The sequence below is a fragment of the Macaca thibetana genome, chromosome 8 (assembly GCF_024542745.1).
Source record: "Macaca thibetana thibetana isolate TM-01 chromosome 8, ASM2454274v1, whole genome shotgun sequence".
Classification (NCBI taxonomy): Eukaryota; Metazoa; Chordata; class Mammalia; order Primates; family Cercopithecidae; genus Macaca; species Macaca thibetana.
The window spans coordinates 42,837,145-42,850,369 of NC_065585.1; the positions used below are offsets into that span (position 1 = coordinate 42,837,145).

The 13,225-nt window shown below is 38.6% G+C and overlaps 2 protein-coding genes across 13 annotated transcripts in view; one reads left to right on the forward strand and one right to left on the reverse strand.

Moving 5' to 3' along the window:
- Nucleotides 1-13,225, reverse strand: part of BAALC (BAALC binder of MAP3K1 and KLF4) — a 1,274,875-nt gene that overhangs the window by 922,008 nt on the left and 339,642 nt on the right. The window lies entirely within an intron of this gene.
- The window catches only part of UBR5 (ubiquitin protein ligase E3 component n-recognin 5), a 154,533-nt gene that overhangs the window by 78,446 nt on the left and 62,862 nt on the right, over nucleotides 1-13,225 (forward strand). For all 6 annotated transcript variants that reach the window (XM_050800627.1, XM_050800626.1, XM_050800629.1 and 3 more), the window contains exons 10-14: nucleotides 6,786-6,902; nucleotides 6,985-7,095; nucleotides 8,220-8,374; nucleotides 9,455-9,572; nucleotides 12,781-12,965. In XM_050800627.1, coding sequence (XP_050656584.1) covers nucleotides 6,786-6,902; nucleotides 6,985-7,095; nucleotides 8,220-8,374; nucleotides 9,455-9,572; nucleotides 12,781-12,965 — 686 coding nt within the window. The remainder of the gene's footprint in view (nucleotides 1-6,785; nucleotides 6,903-6,984; nucleotides 7,096-8,219; nucleotides 8,375-9,454; nucleotides 9,573-12,780; nucleotides 12,966-13,225) is intronic.

A 13,225-nucleotide genomic window follows, 5' to 3' on the forward strand; every position in this document is an offset into this window, starting at 1 on the left:
AGGGAAAAAACATACTGCGTGATCTCACTTATATGTGAAGTCTTTTTTTTATTTTTTATTTAAAGGTCAAATATACAGAAGTAGAGAATAAAGCAGTGGTTACCACGGGCTGACAAGGAGTGTGGGGGTGTGAGGGAAGGAAAATGGGGTTAAAGGATCCACAGCAGACATGTAGGATGCAAATCTAGAGCTGTAATATATGTCATGAGGATTACAGTTAATAAAATGGTATCATATTATGGATTTTGTTGAGTAGATTTTAGCTGCTCTTGTCACAAAATAGTGACTGTGAGATGATAGATATGTTGATCTATTATAGTAACAATGTAAATATCTACATGTATCCTATAACATGTTGTAAACTTCAAATATACACAATAAAATTTATTTATGTATTTAGTTAGTTTTTTGAGATAAGAGTCTTGCTCTGTCACCCAGGCTGTAGTGCAGTGGTATGATCTTGGCTCACTGCAACCACCGCCTCCCGAGTTCAAGTGATTCTTGTGCCTCAGCCTCCCCAGTAGCTGGGATTACAGGCATGTGCCACCATGCCCAGCTAGTTTTTGTATTTTTAGTAGAGACAGGGTTTTGCCGTATTGGCCGGGGTGGTCTCGAACTCCTGGCCTCCCTCAAGTGATCTACCTGCCTCGGCCTCCCAAAGTGCTGGAATTAAAGGCGTGAGCCTTCACGCCTGACCAAAATTTATTTTAATAGAAAGAATCTAAAGGGACTTAAAAGGGGAAGATGAAGCCACAGTAGTAGCAAAGACTGTTAAAAGTCAAACACAAAGAGCTAAGTAATAAAAGTTGATGGGAGTGGAGGGAGAAAAATTACAGAGAAATCTATGCTAGGTAAACTTGCTGAAGCTGAACATAAAAACTTTGCTTTGTGCTCTGCAGCAAAACTGTTTCAGTTTAAGGGGTGCATACATTCTGTATTTTCACTAAGCTCTCAGAAAGTGCTCGATGAGACTTATGTGATGAAGATGCAAAAGTGATTCAGCAACTCAGAACTGTTTTTTTTTTTTCCCCCGAGGTGGAGTCTCGCTCTGTCACCCAGGCTGGAGTGCAGTGGCGCGATCTCGGCTCACTGCAAGCTCTGCCTCCCAGGTTCACGCCATTCTCCTGCCTCAGCCTCCCGAGTGGCTGGGACTGCAGGCGCCCACCACCACACCCAGCTAATTCTTTTGTATTTTTTAGTAGAGACGGGGTTTCACCATGTTAGCCAGGATGGTCTCGATCTCCTGACCTCGTGATCCACCCACCTCGGCCTCTCAAAGTGCTGGGATTACAGGCATGAGCCACTGCACCCAACTCAGTCCTGTTAATTAACATTAACTGGCAGGGCTGGTGGCTCAGGTCTGTAATCCCACCACTTTGGGAGGCCAAGGCAGATCACTTGAGATCAGGTGTTCGAGACCAGGCCGGCCAACATGGTGAAACCTTGTCTCTACTAAAAATACAAAAATTAGCCAGGCATGGTAGCGTGCATCTGTAGTCCCAGCTACTTGGGAGGCTGAGGTGGGAGAATCGCTGGAACCCAGGAGGCGGAGGTTGCAGTGAGCCAAGATCATGCCACTGCACTCCAGCCTGGGCGACAAAGCGAGGTTCTGTTCCCACGCTAAAAAAAATTAATATTCCTTACTGTTCTGGGTCTATTTTTATCTAGTCTAGAGGAAACAATAAGTAGATTTATTCCCTTTATATTGTAGAGTTGTATGTTACTCTGTTTCTTTGAATGGTGTTGAGAGGAAATGGACCATTTCATTTGACCCCTTGTTTAAGCTCTTTGGAGCAATCTCCCTGTTGGAACCAGCTGATCAGACTTGCTGGTTATACTGCTTCACCTTCATTGTGCTTCCCACACTGAGGAGAATGAAGGCAGAGGGTTCTAAAAGTGGAAGTTGGCTGGGGAAGATCTTTGATTTGATTTTATTGACATCTGGAAACTTCCAGGATTAACTAGATGTGTCACAAATGTAATTTAATATGAAGTAAGAACAAAATGAAAAATGATCATAAAAAGGAAAAGCTTGGCATAAAAAGCATATGAAAAAGTGGATAGGCAGAGAGAAATGAAGTGTGAATGGACACAGTTGGCCAAATTGCAGTGTATCCTGTAGTTGCCATCCATTCCAATCATGACATGCAGTACATTGTATTTAGTGACAGGAGTTGGAGCTGCTACCTAATGATGAAACCAGTGTTTGCTCATAGTAGAAAATATGTGAAAACCAAGTTTTGTGGGGCAAAATTTAGGAATAGAGAGGCTAACTTTTTCACAATATAAATTAGTAAACATAGGTGTGGCCAGTTAATAGAGTTGGTGTTGCTGGGCCAAGTGTTTTTTAAAGCTTTGGCCACTATTTCATGTCTCATATTTTTAATAGTTTTCCTTCCCCCTTTGAGGAAGGATTTCTAGTTAAATTTACGATCCATTTATGTTGGACAGTTGCAGATTTACTGATTCAACTTCTTTTTGTTGAAAAATAGAGCTACAAACTACTGCTCTTTAAGGAAACGTGCATAGCCACTTTCTCTAGTTGGATTGAGCAGATGTCAGCTTGCTCAGAAGCAGCAATTCATATTTAATAAAAACATTATTTTCTATGACTTATGAAATGAGTGAGCTAAAATACTGTCCTTGTGTATGTATTTATTTTGTATTTCTCTACATATAATAATTTTCTTTAATATGGATAAATCTGAAGAAGGCAAGACGTAGTAGGTGATTTTTTTGTCCTCTTCCTGTGGGTTCATAGTTGTGCTATTCATCTTCATTTGTTCATAGTGGATTTTCAGGGCCTGTAGGGGTTTAATTGGCTCATCCAGGCCTTATCACCCTGGGGGACATTGCCCTATTTCTGAAAGATAAAGGCAAGGCAGTTCCGAGAGGGCCTCATGCACCATGCACCAGGCTCTTGCTACTGGGATGGTTTGTTCAGGATTGTACTGCTCTCGTAAGGCATTTTTACCCAAAGAAGCTGGAGTTAAGATTCATTTGCTCATTCAACAATTGGTCAGTGTGTTCCTGCTTTGTGTCATATACCAAACTGGCATATGGTAATGTAGTTGTGAGTATGATATTGGCCTTTCCACAAGGAATTCAGTGGGGAACACAAACATTAAATAGAATATAATGTGATCACAGTGTGGTCAACGCTAGACTGAAAGTATGAATAAAGTGCCATAGGGGTTCAGAATGGGAAATGGCCCATACCGCCTGAGAGATCTGGCAAAAGCGTCGCAGAGGAGGCGACATTTAAGCAGCATTTGTGAGGTGAGGTGGGCATTGACCAAGACTCAAAGGTATTTAAAACGTATTAGGCATGGGCCCAGAGTCACGAAAGGTCATGATGTGTTTGAGGAACAATGAAAAATTCAGAATTGCTGCTTTGTGGTGGGGAGAAGGAGAAGAGGTGGGATGACTAGGCAGTTTGCCAAGCAAGGAGTTAGGATATTGTTTTGCAGCAATTTAGACGTCAATAGAGTCCTTAGAGAAGTGACTTGATGTGATTGGTGGGGTTTTGTTTTGTTGTATTTGATTAGTTTTAAGGAGGCGAACATTACTGGCATGATGGGAGAAAGAAACAGGAAAAATCGAAAGTCAGTTATGAGAATGCTACAGTTGTTCAAGGAAATTGTGAGGATCTCAGCCAAAGCAGGGTTATGGGGACAGAGAAAGAGAAGAATCTGGCCGGGCACGGTGGCTCACGCCTGTAATCCCAATACTTCGGGAGGCCGAGGCGGGCAGATCACGAGGTCAGGAGATCGAGACCATCCTGGCTAACACGGTGAAACCCCGTCTCTACTGAAAATATAAAAAATTAGCCGGGCGTGGCGGCGGGCGCCTGTAGTCCCAGCTACTTGGGAGGCTGAGGCAGGAGAATGGCAGGAACCCGGGAGGCGGAGCTTGCAGTGAGCCGAGATCACGCCACTGCACTCCAGCCTGGGCGATGGAGCAAGACTCCATCTCAAAAAAAAAAAAAAAGAATCTGAGAGCATCGTAGACATGGGAACCTGGGAGCACCCCTCATCTCTTTCTTTTCTCTCATCAGTCAATTTGATTGTCATGTCTCCCATTACCAGGTGGGTGGTGATGTCATTCATAGAGATAGGGACTACAGGGAAGGCACAGCTTTGCAGGAGATGGCAGATTCATTTTAGAGATGTCATTGTGCTTTTTAAGACAGCTGTAGGTAAGTCTGGAGATACGAGATTTACGCATTTAAAAGCATGATGCTCTAGTGGATGCAGTCACTGAGGCTGAAGGTGAAGCACAATTTGAATACAGGGACAAAGACAGAATCAGTGGCAGGGAGTGCATGGTAGTACCAGGGAGATGGAGGGAAGACCATGCATAGTAGTAGTGCCAGGGAGATGGAGGGTAGATGGAAGACCAGTAGAGAATGGTGACCTGTGAAGTGAGGAGAGAAGGATGGGTTCCATAACAGATAATGAACTGAGGCAAATCATTTGAAGAATTTAAAGAGAAGATGGATTGATGAAATACATTGGGCATTGATTTGGCAGTTGGAAAACATGTTGTAGCCATCACTGAAAACTGGTAAGGTGAAACATGCCCAGGCAGTAATTCACTTTACCATGTTAGGACTGAAGGAGAGATTTGTTTGGATGGTTGTTGGGGGATATGAGAAGGAGTTGCCTACAATGCGTCTGTGGGTTATCTTTAAATAGGGGAGGAAAATCCTTCTTTCTCTGAGATGGGGAGAAGGGAGGAGGTGAGAATGGCGCTTTCATTAAGCAAATCTAGAGCTAGGAATATTGAGGAAGCCTGTGCCTGAGAGCTGTCATTTTCTGGTTGAGTCAGAGATGAAGTCAGGGGAGGAGATTAGTCATAGTCGAATTTGATTGAGTGCTTTTTGCACTGGGCTCTGTGCTGTGTACTTTATCCAGCTGACCCTTGAACTATGAAGGGGTTAGAAGCACCCACTCCTCATGCAGTTGAAAATCCACGTAATTTTAAGTCCCCCAAAACTTACTATAGCCTCCTGTTGACTGGGAGCCTTAGCAACAACATAAAGTTGATTAACACGTATTTTGTATGTTATATGTAGTATATACTCTATTTATACAATAAAGTAAGTTAGAGAAGAAAATGTTATTAAGAAAATCCTAAGGAAAAGAGCATATATTTAGTATTCATTAAGTGGAAGTGGATTACCGTTAAGGTCTTTATTCTCATTATCTTCACGTTGAATAGGCTGAGGAGGGGAAGGAAGAGTTAGAAGTTGTTTTTGCTGTCTCAAGGATGGCAGAGGCTGAAGAGAACTATAAGCAGACCCTAACAGTTCAAACCCATATTGTTCAAGGGTCAACTATATGTTACTCCATTTGATTTTTACCCTGCAGTCCCCTCTCCCTTACCATGATTTGCATTACCTTAATACCCATTTTAGAAATGAAGAAATGGTTCCAGAGAAATTGTATAGTTTACCTGAAGTCACATACTTAATAAGTGTTGGATCTAGGTTTGGGACTCACTTAGTCTGATTCTATTATAGTTAATTCTTAACCGTAGGATTGAGAAGAGAATATGAAGTAGAAAGGTAAAATTTGATGCAGCTTCTATGGAGAAAGTCAGTAATGGTTTGTAGATATCCATGCTAAAGGTAAGGGAAGAATTGCTAACTTGGAGAATTCCAAATTTGGTCTCTTTTACATCCCCCAATAAAAGTGACTTGAAAATAGGGTTGACTGGTACAGGTAAAATAGAAGATTAAAATTAGTATTATTTCTGTGTAACAGTCAGGCATAACCTGTTGTTATTGTGTTATATTAATAAATCTTGTAAACTTTACAAGTTTTAGCTGAGCACTATAACGTTACCATCTGATCAAATAAAATTAAATTTTGGCAGAAAACCAGAAAGACACCGTTTGTTTATCATACCCTGGGGTCAGAATCCCAAAGAAAGTGGAGAAGTACCGTGTATAGACCAATAGCATTTTTGCAACCTAAAATCTGTTATTGGCAAATTTTGCTGTGAGATTTCTAGGTAGCTTTGTGGCTCTGATCATTGGTTTTATGTTAAAGAAAATTATTATTTATTTACATTTATTAGCCAAGCTTTTTATAATTTAATTGCATTTCAACTTACTGCATGTATGTCAACATAAAAGTGAACAAATTATTACCTTAAATATAGGCATTTGTTTCCATAGCTTGAAAGAGCTTACAGGGAAAGAATCTTTTGATTTGACATCGTTTTTCTCTGCGTCAGCTCCTTATTCTGTTTTTCTTTTTTTCCCTTCACTCATTCAGCACATTGATTGAGCACCTACTTGTACACTTAAGTTCTTAAGTTACAGTGGTGAATAAGACAAAGCTTATACTTGAGTGAGATAGTGTTTAAACAGATGTGTCAAGTTGTGAAGTGCTGTGGATTAAAAAGAAAGCAGTATAAGGAACTGAATGTGAGAGTGGTTCTGTACATAGTGTCATCAGAGACAGTCTCTTGAGGGAATGTCACCTGAGAAAGAGTAACAAGACAGAGGGAACAGCAAGGACAGTGGTCCAAGGGTAGGGTCATAGTGGACATGGTCCAAGAATAGGAAGAAGGCCAGTGTGAATGGAGGTGAGTTAATGGAGGGAGCCAGGGCCACCTTAATTGGATACCTTGTAGGCTGTGCTAAAGACTTGATGTAGTTGTGGTTTATGTGTTTTCATAATTAATCTAGATTTGATGAAGTGATTAAAGTGACAGTGTTCAAATCAGTAGATTTGGCAATTTTTATATTTATAGTATTGTATTTTACTTTATAGGATGGAACAAAATTCATCTGTATTGGGGCTCTATATTCTGAACTTTTGGCTGTCAGCAGTAAAGGAGAACTTTATCAGTGGAAATGGAGTGAATCTGAGCCTTACAGAAATGCCCAGGTATTTTATTTTATGAAATTTTGGATTGAATAGCTCTACATATCAGCATATAAAATAGTAATTTTTTTTTATGCTTTCAAAGAATCCTTCATTACATCATCCACGAGCAACATTTTTGGGGTTAACCAATGAAAAGATAGTCCTCCTGTCTGCAAATAGCATAAGAGCAACTGTAGCTACAGAAAATAACAAGGTATGAAACACTTTGCATTGATAAACATTTCATGCTTTAATTATTGTTTTCTTTTTTTCTTTTTTTGCTCCTTTTCCATCTTTTCATTTTCGATGTTTCTATGTTAACATAAATACAAAGTGTCTCAAGCCTTAGTAATCTAATGTATATTTTTGTTGGCTAGTTTATACTGTAACTTTAAAAATAGAAATGCTGAGGTGGGTAGATCATGAGGTCAGGCGTTCAAGGCCAGTCTGGCCAACATAGTGAAACCCCATCTGTACTAAAAATACAAAAAATTAACTGGATGTGGTGGCGGGTGCCTGTAATCCCAGCTCCTCAGGAGGCTGAGGCAGGGGAATTGCTTGAACCTGGGAGGTGGAGGTTGCAGTGAGCTGAGATCATACCACTCACTGCACTCCAGCCCAGGCGACAGTGCAAGACTCCGTCTCACATAAAAAAAAAAGCTTTCTGGTTTAAGGAAAGGCAAAAATATTCAAGAAAATTGCTAAGAAAAGATGTTGAGAAGCTAGGAAATACCAAATGAGAAAGTATGGATATTATGCCTCAAATTATCGGTTTGGCTTTAAAGTCACTGAATTCTTTTGTTTTGTTTTTTTGAGTTGGGGTCTTGCTTTGTTGTCCAGGCTGCAGTGCAATGGTCGTAGCTCACTGCAGCCTTGAACTCAAGCCTTCCGAGTAGCTAATACTGTAGGCACACACCACTGTGCCCTACTGATTTTTAAAACTTTTTGCAGAGGCAGAGTCTCACTGTGTTGCTCAGGCTAGTCTCAAACTCCTGGCCCCAAGTGATCCTCCCTCGAAGTGCTGGGATTACAGGCATGCCACCTGGCCTAAAGTCACTAAATTCTTTTAAAAATTGGTAGAGCAGATGTTTACTTCTGACCTTAAAGATGGCCTTAGAGATTCATCTCAATAACTGCTATTTTGATTTGTGTGAAGAAGGTATTTTAGTTTCTAGTCTTACTAAGAACCTCTCTGAATTACTTATTTTTATAGCATTTAACTCAAAACATTTTAGAACTCCAGTCTTTAAAGTGTATATGCCTTGCCCTAGTTTTTACCACAATCCTTTTGAAAAGATGCCTTGATTTTTTTTAAAGTTCTAATATTTTATTCTTTAGGTTGCTACATGGGTGGATGAAACTTTAAGTTCTGTGGCTTCTAAATTAGAGCACACTGCTCAGACTTACTCGGAACTTCAAGGAGAGCGGATAGTTTCTTTACATTGCTGTGCCCTTTACACCTGCGCTCAGCTGGAGAACAATTTATATTGGTGGTGAGTCTATAGGGAGGAGGAATTTATCAGCGAATGCTTGTATATGTATAGAGAGATGCTTTGAGTAGTGGAATACCAACATGAGAAGGTCAATTAAAAGATAATGCCTTATGGAAGGGAAATTTCACTTTGGAACAAAGTAACATTTTAAAAAACTGTAACAGTTACATTTATAAAAGTAGTACATACTTAGTGAATATAATTAATAAGTTTTATAAAATATAAAGTAGAAACATAAATCCTTTAGAATCCTACCACGAGAGATAACTACAATTAACATTTGGGGGTATTTTAAATCTTTTTTTCTCTACATAATCATGTACTTTGCTTTTACATAATTGAAAGTATAGGTTATAGAATTTTTTTTTATTTCATTGTATGAATATTCTCTACCTTATTTAATTATAGCTTTACTGTTAGAAGGTGACCTCACATTTTTTCTGTGTTGTATTTTAAGGAGTTAACAGCAAATTTGCATTTTGGAAACAATATACAGGGGAGTTTCTTAATGAAGTATAATTATTTGGAAGAAAATGTATCAATTAGGGCCAGGTACAGTGGCTTACACATGTAATCCCAGCACTTTGGGAGGCCAAGGCCAGAGGATCACTTGAGCCTGGGAGTTTGAGACCAGCCTGGGCAATGCCGTGAGACCTAGTCTCTACAAAAAATACAAAAAGTAACTGGGTGTGGTGGTGGGTGCCTGTAGTCTCAGCTACTTGGGAGGCTGAGGCAGGAGGATCTCTTGAGCCCAGGAGAGAGAGAGTGCAGTGAGCTGAGATCAGCCACCTACACTCTAGCCTGGGCAGCAGAGTAAGGCCCTGTCTCAAAAAAAAAAAAAGGAAATCAATTGATGAATTTCCCATAAAATTTAATTATAAAGGTTTAATAAAAGTAGATCCAGTTATTAATCTTATGGACAAATTAGAATTAAGATGAAATTGTACACGTTAATAGTTTTCTGAGGCGAAATTACTGGAGAAATGCCAGAAATGCTTAACTCATAATATGTGTAATTTCAAATTTATTTAGTGGGCTGTTTTACTGCTTATTTGACCAATTTGTGTTTTTCGTTTTCAGGGGTGTAGTTCCTTTTAGTCAAAGGAAGAAAATGTTAGAGAAAGCTAGAGCGAAAAATAAAAAGCCTAAATCCAGTGCTGGTATTTCTTCAATGCCGAACATCACTGTTGGTACCCAGGTAAGTGATGAATTAAGCCTGTCTTCCTGTCTTAAGGGACCTCATTTCTCTTCAGAATCACTTTCTTCCCTTGTAAGCAATTTTACAGGTAAGCATCATTTGAAGAATCAGTTTCCAGTAACATGTATGTGTCACATCATTCTTCCTTCATTCAGTAGAGTAATACTGTATAGATTTTGGTCCAGTATAATCTATACAGTATTACTCCAGATTTTAGAGTAATACTGTATAGATTTAGTAACCTTTCCCTATGGGGCAAGGTTCCCTGGTTTTAAGAATCACTTGCTACTTTTAAAATGCAGAATCTGGAACCTCTTACCTGAAATGTTTAAGTTTGTTTGGTGTTAGGGCCAGGCATCATTGTGTTTAACAAACATCCCGGGTGATTCTTACGACTAAACAGTTTGAAAGATACTGCTCTATGGGGATGTTGTCAGCATGAGGCAGGGGGCTTTGTCAAATCTCCATTTCTACCACTTTCTGGTTTTTGACCCTGAATGAGATGGTTTTAGGCTTCTACAGGTACTATTTTCTGGAAGCTGATATTCTTAATATCTCAGTGGTTCTCTAAGTGTGGTCCAGAGACTCCTGCCTTCTCCTCAACCCTTTCAGAGTCTGAAAATTTCCTTTCTTTTTCTATTACATATTTGTGTCAGGCTGAATTAGCTTCCTATTAGCTATTAGCTAATAGGTTCCTATTAGTTTCCTATTAGCTATTAGCTAATAGGTTCCTATTAGTTTCCTATTAGCTATTAGCTAATAGGTTCCTATTAGTTTCCTATTAGCTGAATTAGCTTTGTCAGAAGAAGGTATCACCAGATTGAATGCAGAAGCAGACATGAGAATACAGCTGTCTGACATTAAGAGATTTGCTAAAATATAAACAATGTTACTTGTCTCGCCGCTGTTTTTTTGCAAATCTATTTTCCATAAAAATTGTTTATATGAATGTGGGGTTTTATTACTGTAAAATATTTAAAATTTTCTCAATTTCAATTACTAATATGTTTGATTTACTCAGTTTTAATTTACTGATTATTAAAACTAGATATGACCCATATAAACATAAGGTTTTTGGGATATGCAGTAATACTTAACAGTGAAAAAAGGTCTTGAGATCAAATGAGTCTGAGAACGTCTAATTTATTACATTCTGGTTGAGGTTTATCTTCTGGGTAAAACTTAATGCTTATATTCATTACAGCAAATGCTGTTATGAATGTTTAAAAACGTAATCCTTAAAACTTAAGACAAAATGGTGGTTTTTAATTATAGAATGTGTTAATTTCTTCATCTAGCACTTTAAATGCAGGGTTTTTTTTCTCAGTACAAAGGTAGTAAAATGTACCTATTCTCTTTCTTCATGACACCTTTTTTCTTGGTCTTACTCATGGTTTTCTTCTGCCTATTGGTCTTCTAACCAGAAAATTTTCAGCGATTACCCACTATTTTGAATATTATTGATTGGCCTTCATTATTTATATTAGTTTCTTTGGACAGGGTATGCTTTCTCTTTTTCCCTCTGCTCCTACCCCCTCTCTTTGCCCCTCTTTTCCTCCTTTGTAGGATCCCCCCTTTGCCTATTTAATTTAAATACTGATTTCAGATGTCCTGGACATTCTTTAATTGCACTCATGTACTAGCAGGATGTTGCAGCAGCTGCCATATCAGCAGGTAGGATGGCATTACTGTAGGCAGGGAGAGCAGAAAAAACACTTTAAAGATGCACTGTAGAAAAGCTATCAATAAAAAAGCTTGACACTAAATTGCTGAAAGATAACATATTAAAATACCTTGGTATAGAACCAAAGTTGTATTTTAAATCTGTAGAATACTGGAGGCTGAGGGCAGTTGCAGCTGCAGAACAAGGAAAATATTCATGTCTTAACATCAAAAATAACTGTTGGTCACTTAGAGTATTCAGCAGCATCTGTATTTATAGGTCATCTTAAGATTTTATGCCACGGAGTTAGAGTTAATGATACGCAACTATTCTTTGGTAGAACTGTACCTCTAAGCCAATGTTTCCAGTTCCTGCACTTTTCAAATGTACCACCATCTTCTTTTGTTTGTTTCATTTAATTATAAGCCACAAAAAATCATGATCTTCGTATATACCTCTGGTCATCTATCACATAGATTGGGATATTGGAGAAATCAAAAGGTATCTCCAGAAAAAATGTTCCTATCTAAGATGGAGATATTGTTGGTGTGTTTAACAGTGCTGTCTTGAAGGCCATTGGTTTTCAGAGTATGACCTGAGGTTAGTCCCTGACAGTGAGAGTTTTTTTTTTCCTCTGTAGGTTATTTACTCCTGAACTCAGTTAAACTTCTGACACTAATGTCTACATATTATTTTTTAATTTAAAAGAAAAATTATTCATGGAACCTTCTGGCTAGCAAGAAACAATAGTCTTCTGGAAGAAAGACACATCTATAGAGATGAAGTTATAGAGCCTATCATGAATTAAGGGAAAAAGTTATTTCAAATTGTAGGAAACAGACAAGTATAATTGTTTTATTCACATTTTGCTTTTTAAGTGATAATGCCTTCTAGTTTCTTCTCTGCTGTTTCTGCTCTGTTTGTAGCAGAATAGTTGGGATATCTGCTGCATGAAAATTTAAAGTTAATGCTAAATTTTTAGCAAAATTGTTGAAATTATTCCTGTTCCTTAATATTAGAAACAAATTTTCTTTTCTTTTTCTTCTTCTTTTTTTTTTTTTTTCCCTGAGATGGAGTCTCATTCTGTCGCCCAGGCTGGAGTGCAGTGGTGTGATCTGGGCTCACTGCAACCTCCGCCTCCCGGGTTTAAGCAGTTCTCTGCCTCAGCCTCCCAAGTAGCTGGAATTACAGGCACATGCCACCATGCCCAGCTAATTTTTGTATTTTTAACAGAGATGGGGTTTCACCATCTTGGCCAGGCTGGTCTTGAACTCCTGACCTCATGATCCACCTGCCTCGGCCTCCCAAAGTGGTGGAATTACAGGCATGAGCCACCACCACGCCCGGCCTAGAAACAAATTTTCTTAATGAAGACCTTTAAGGTGATGCTTTTTCAGCCTTATTGATTGGGTAAGATTATATTGGGAAACTAGGAAGCCCAGTACTTTTATGTATTATATTTCATCCATTTGAAATAAATATTTTATATGTATATATATATTTAAAGTTATGTCATCTTGATGATGGTTTTCTTTTGTTTGCTAGGTATGCTTGAGAAATAACCCTCTTTATCATGCTGGAGCAGTTGCATTTTCAATTAGTGCTGGGATTCCTAAAGTTGGTGTCTTAATGGAGTCAGTTTGGAATATGAATGACAGCTGTAGATTTCAACTTAGATCTCCTGAAAGCTTGAAAAACATGGAAAAAGCTAGCAAAACCACTGAAGCTAAGTAAGTACTATACCTTAACTAATCGTGCTTTTACACCAGTTCCTTGTTTGCTCTGCATATGAATGGGAATAATCCAGGAAGACTTAGAGGTATATAGTGAAGTTGTAAACTCTTAATATGATAGGGTCTTGTTAAGGTTCCCAGGAAATTCGAAAGGAATTGCTAAATTTTACTGTTTGTAACTTGGCTAATATTTGTGTATTAAAACAGTTGATTTTAATATCCAGATGACATTGTAGCATTCTTTTGATGCCCTTGTT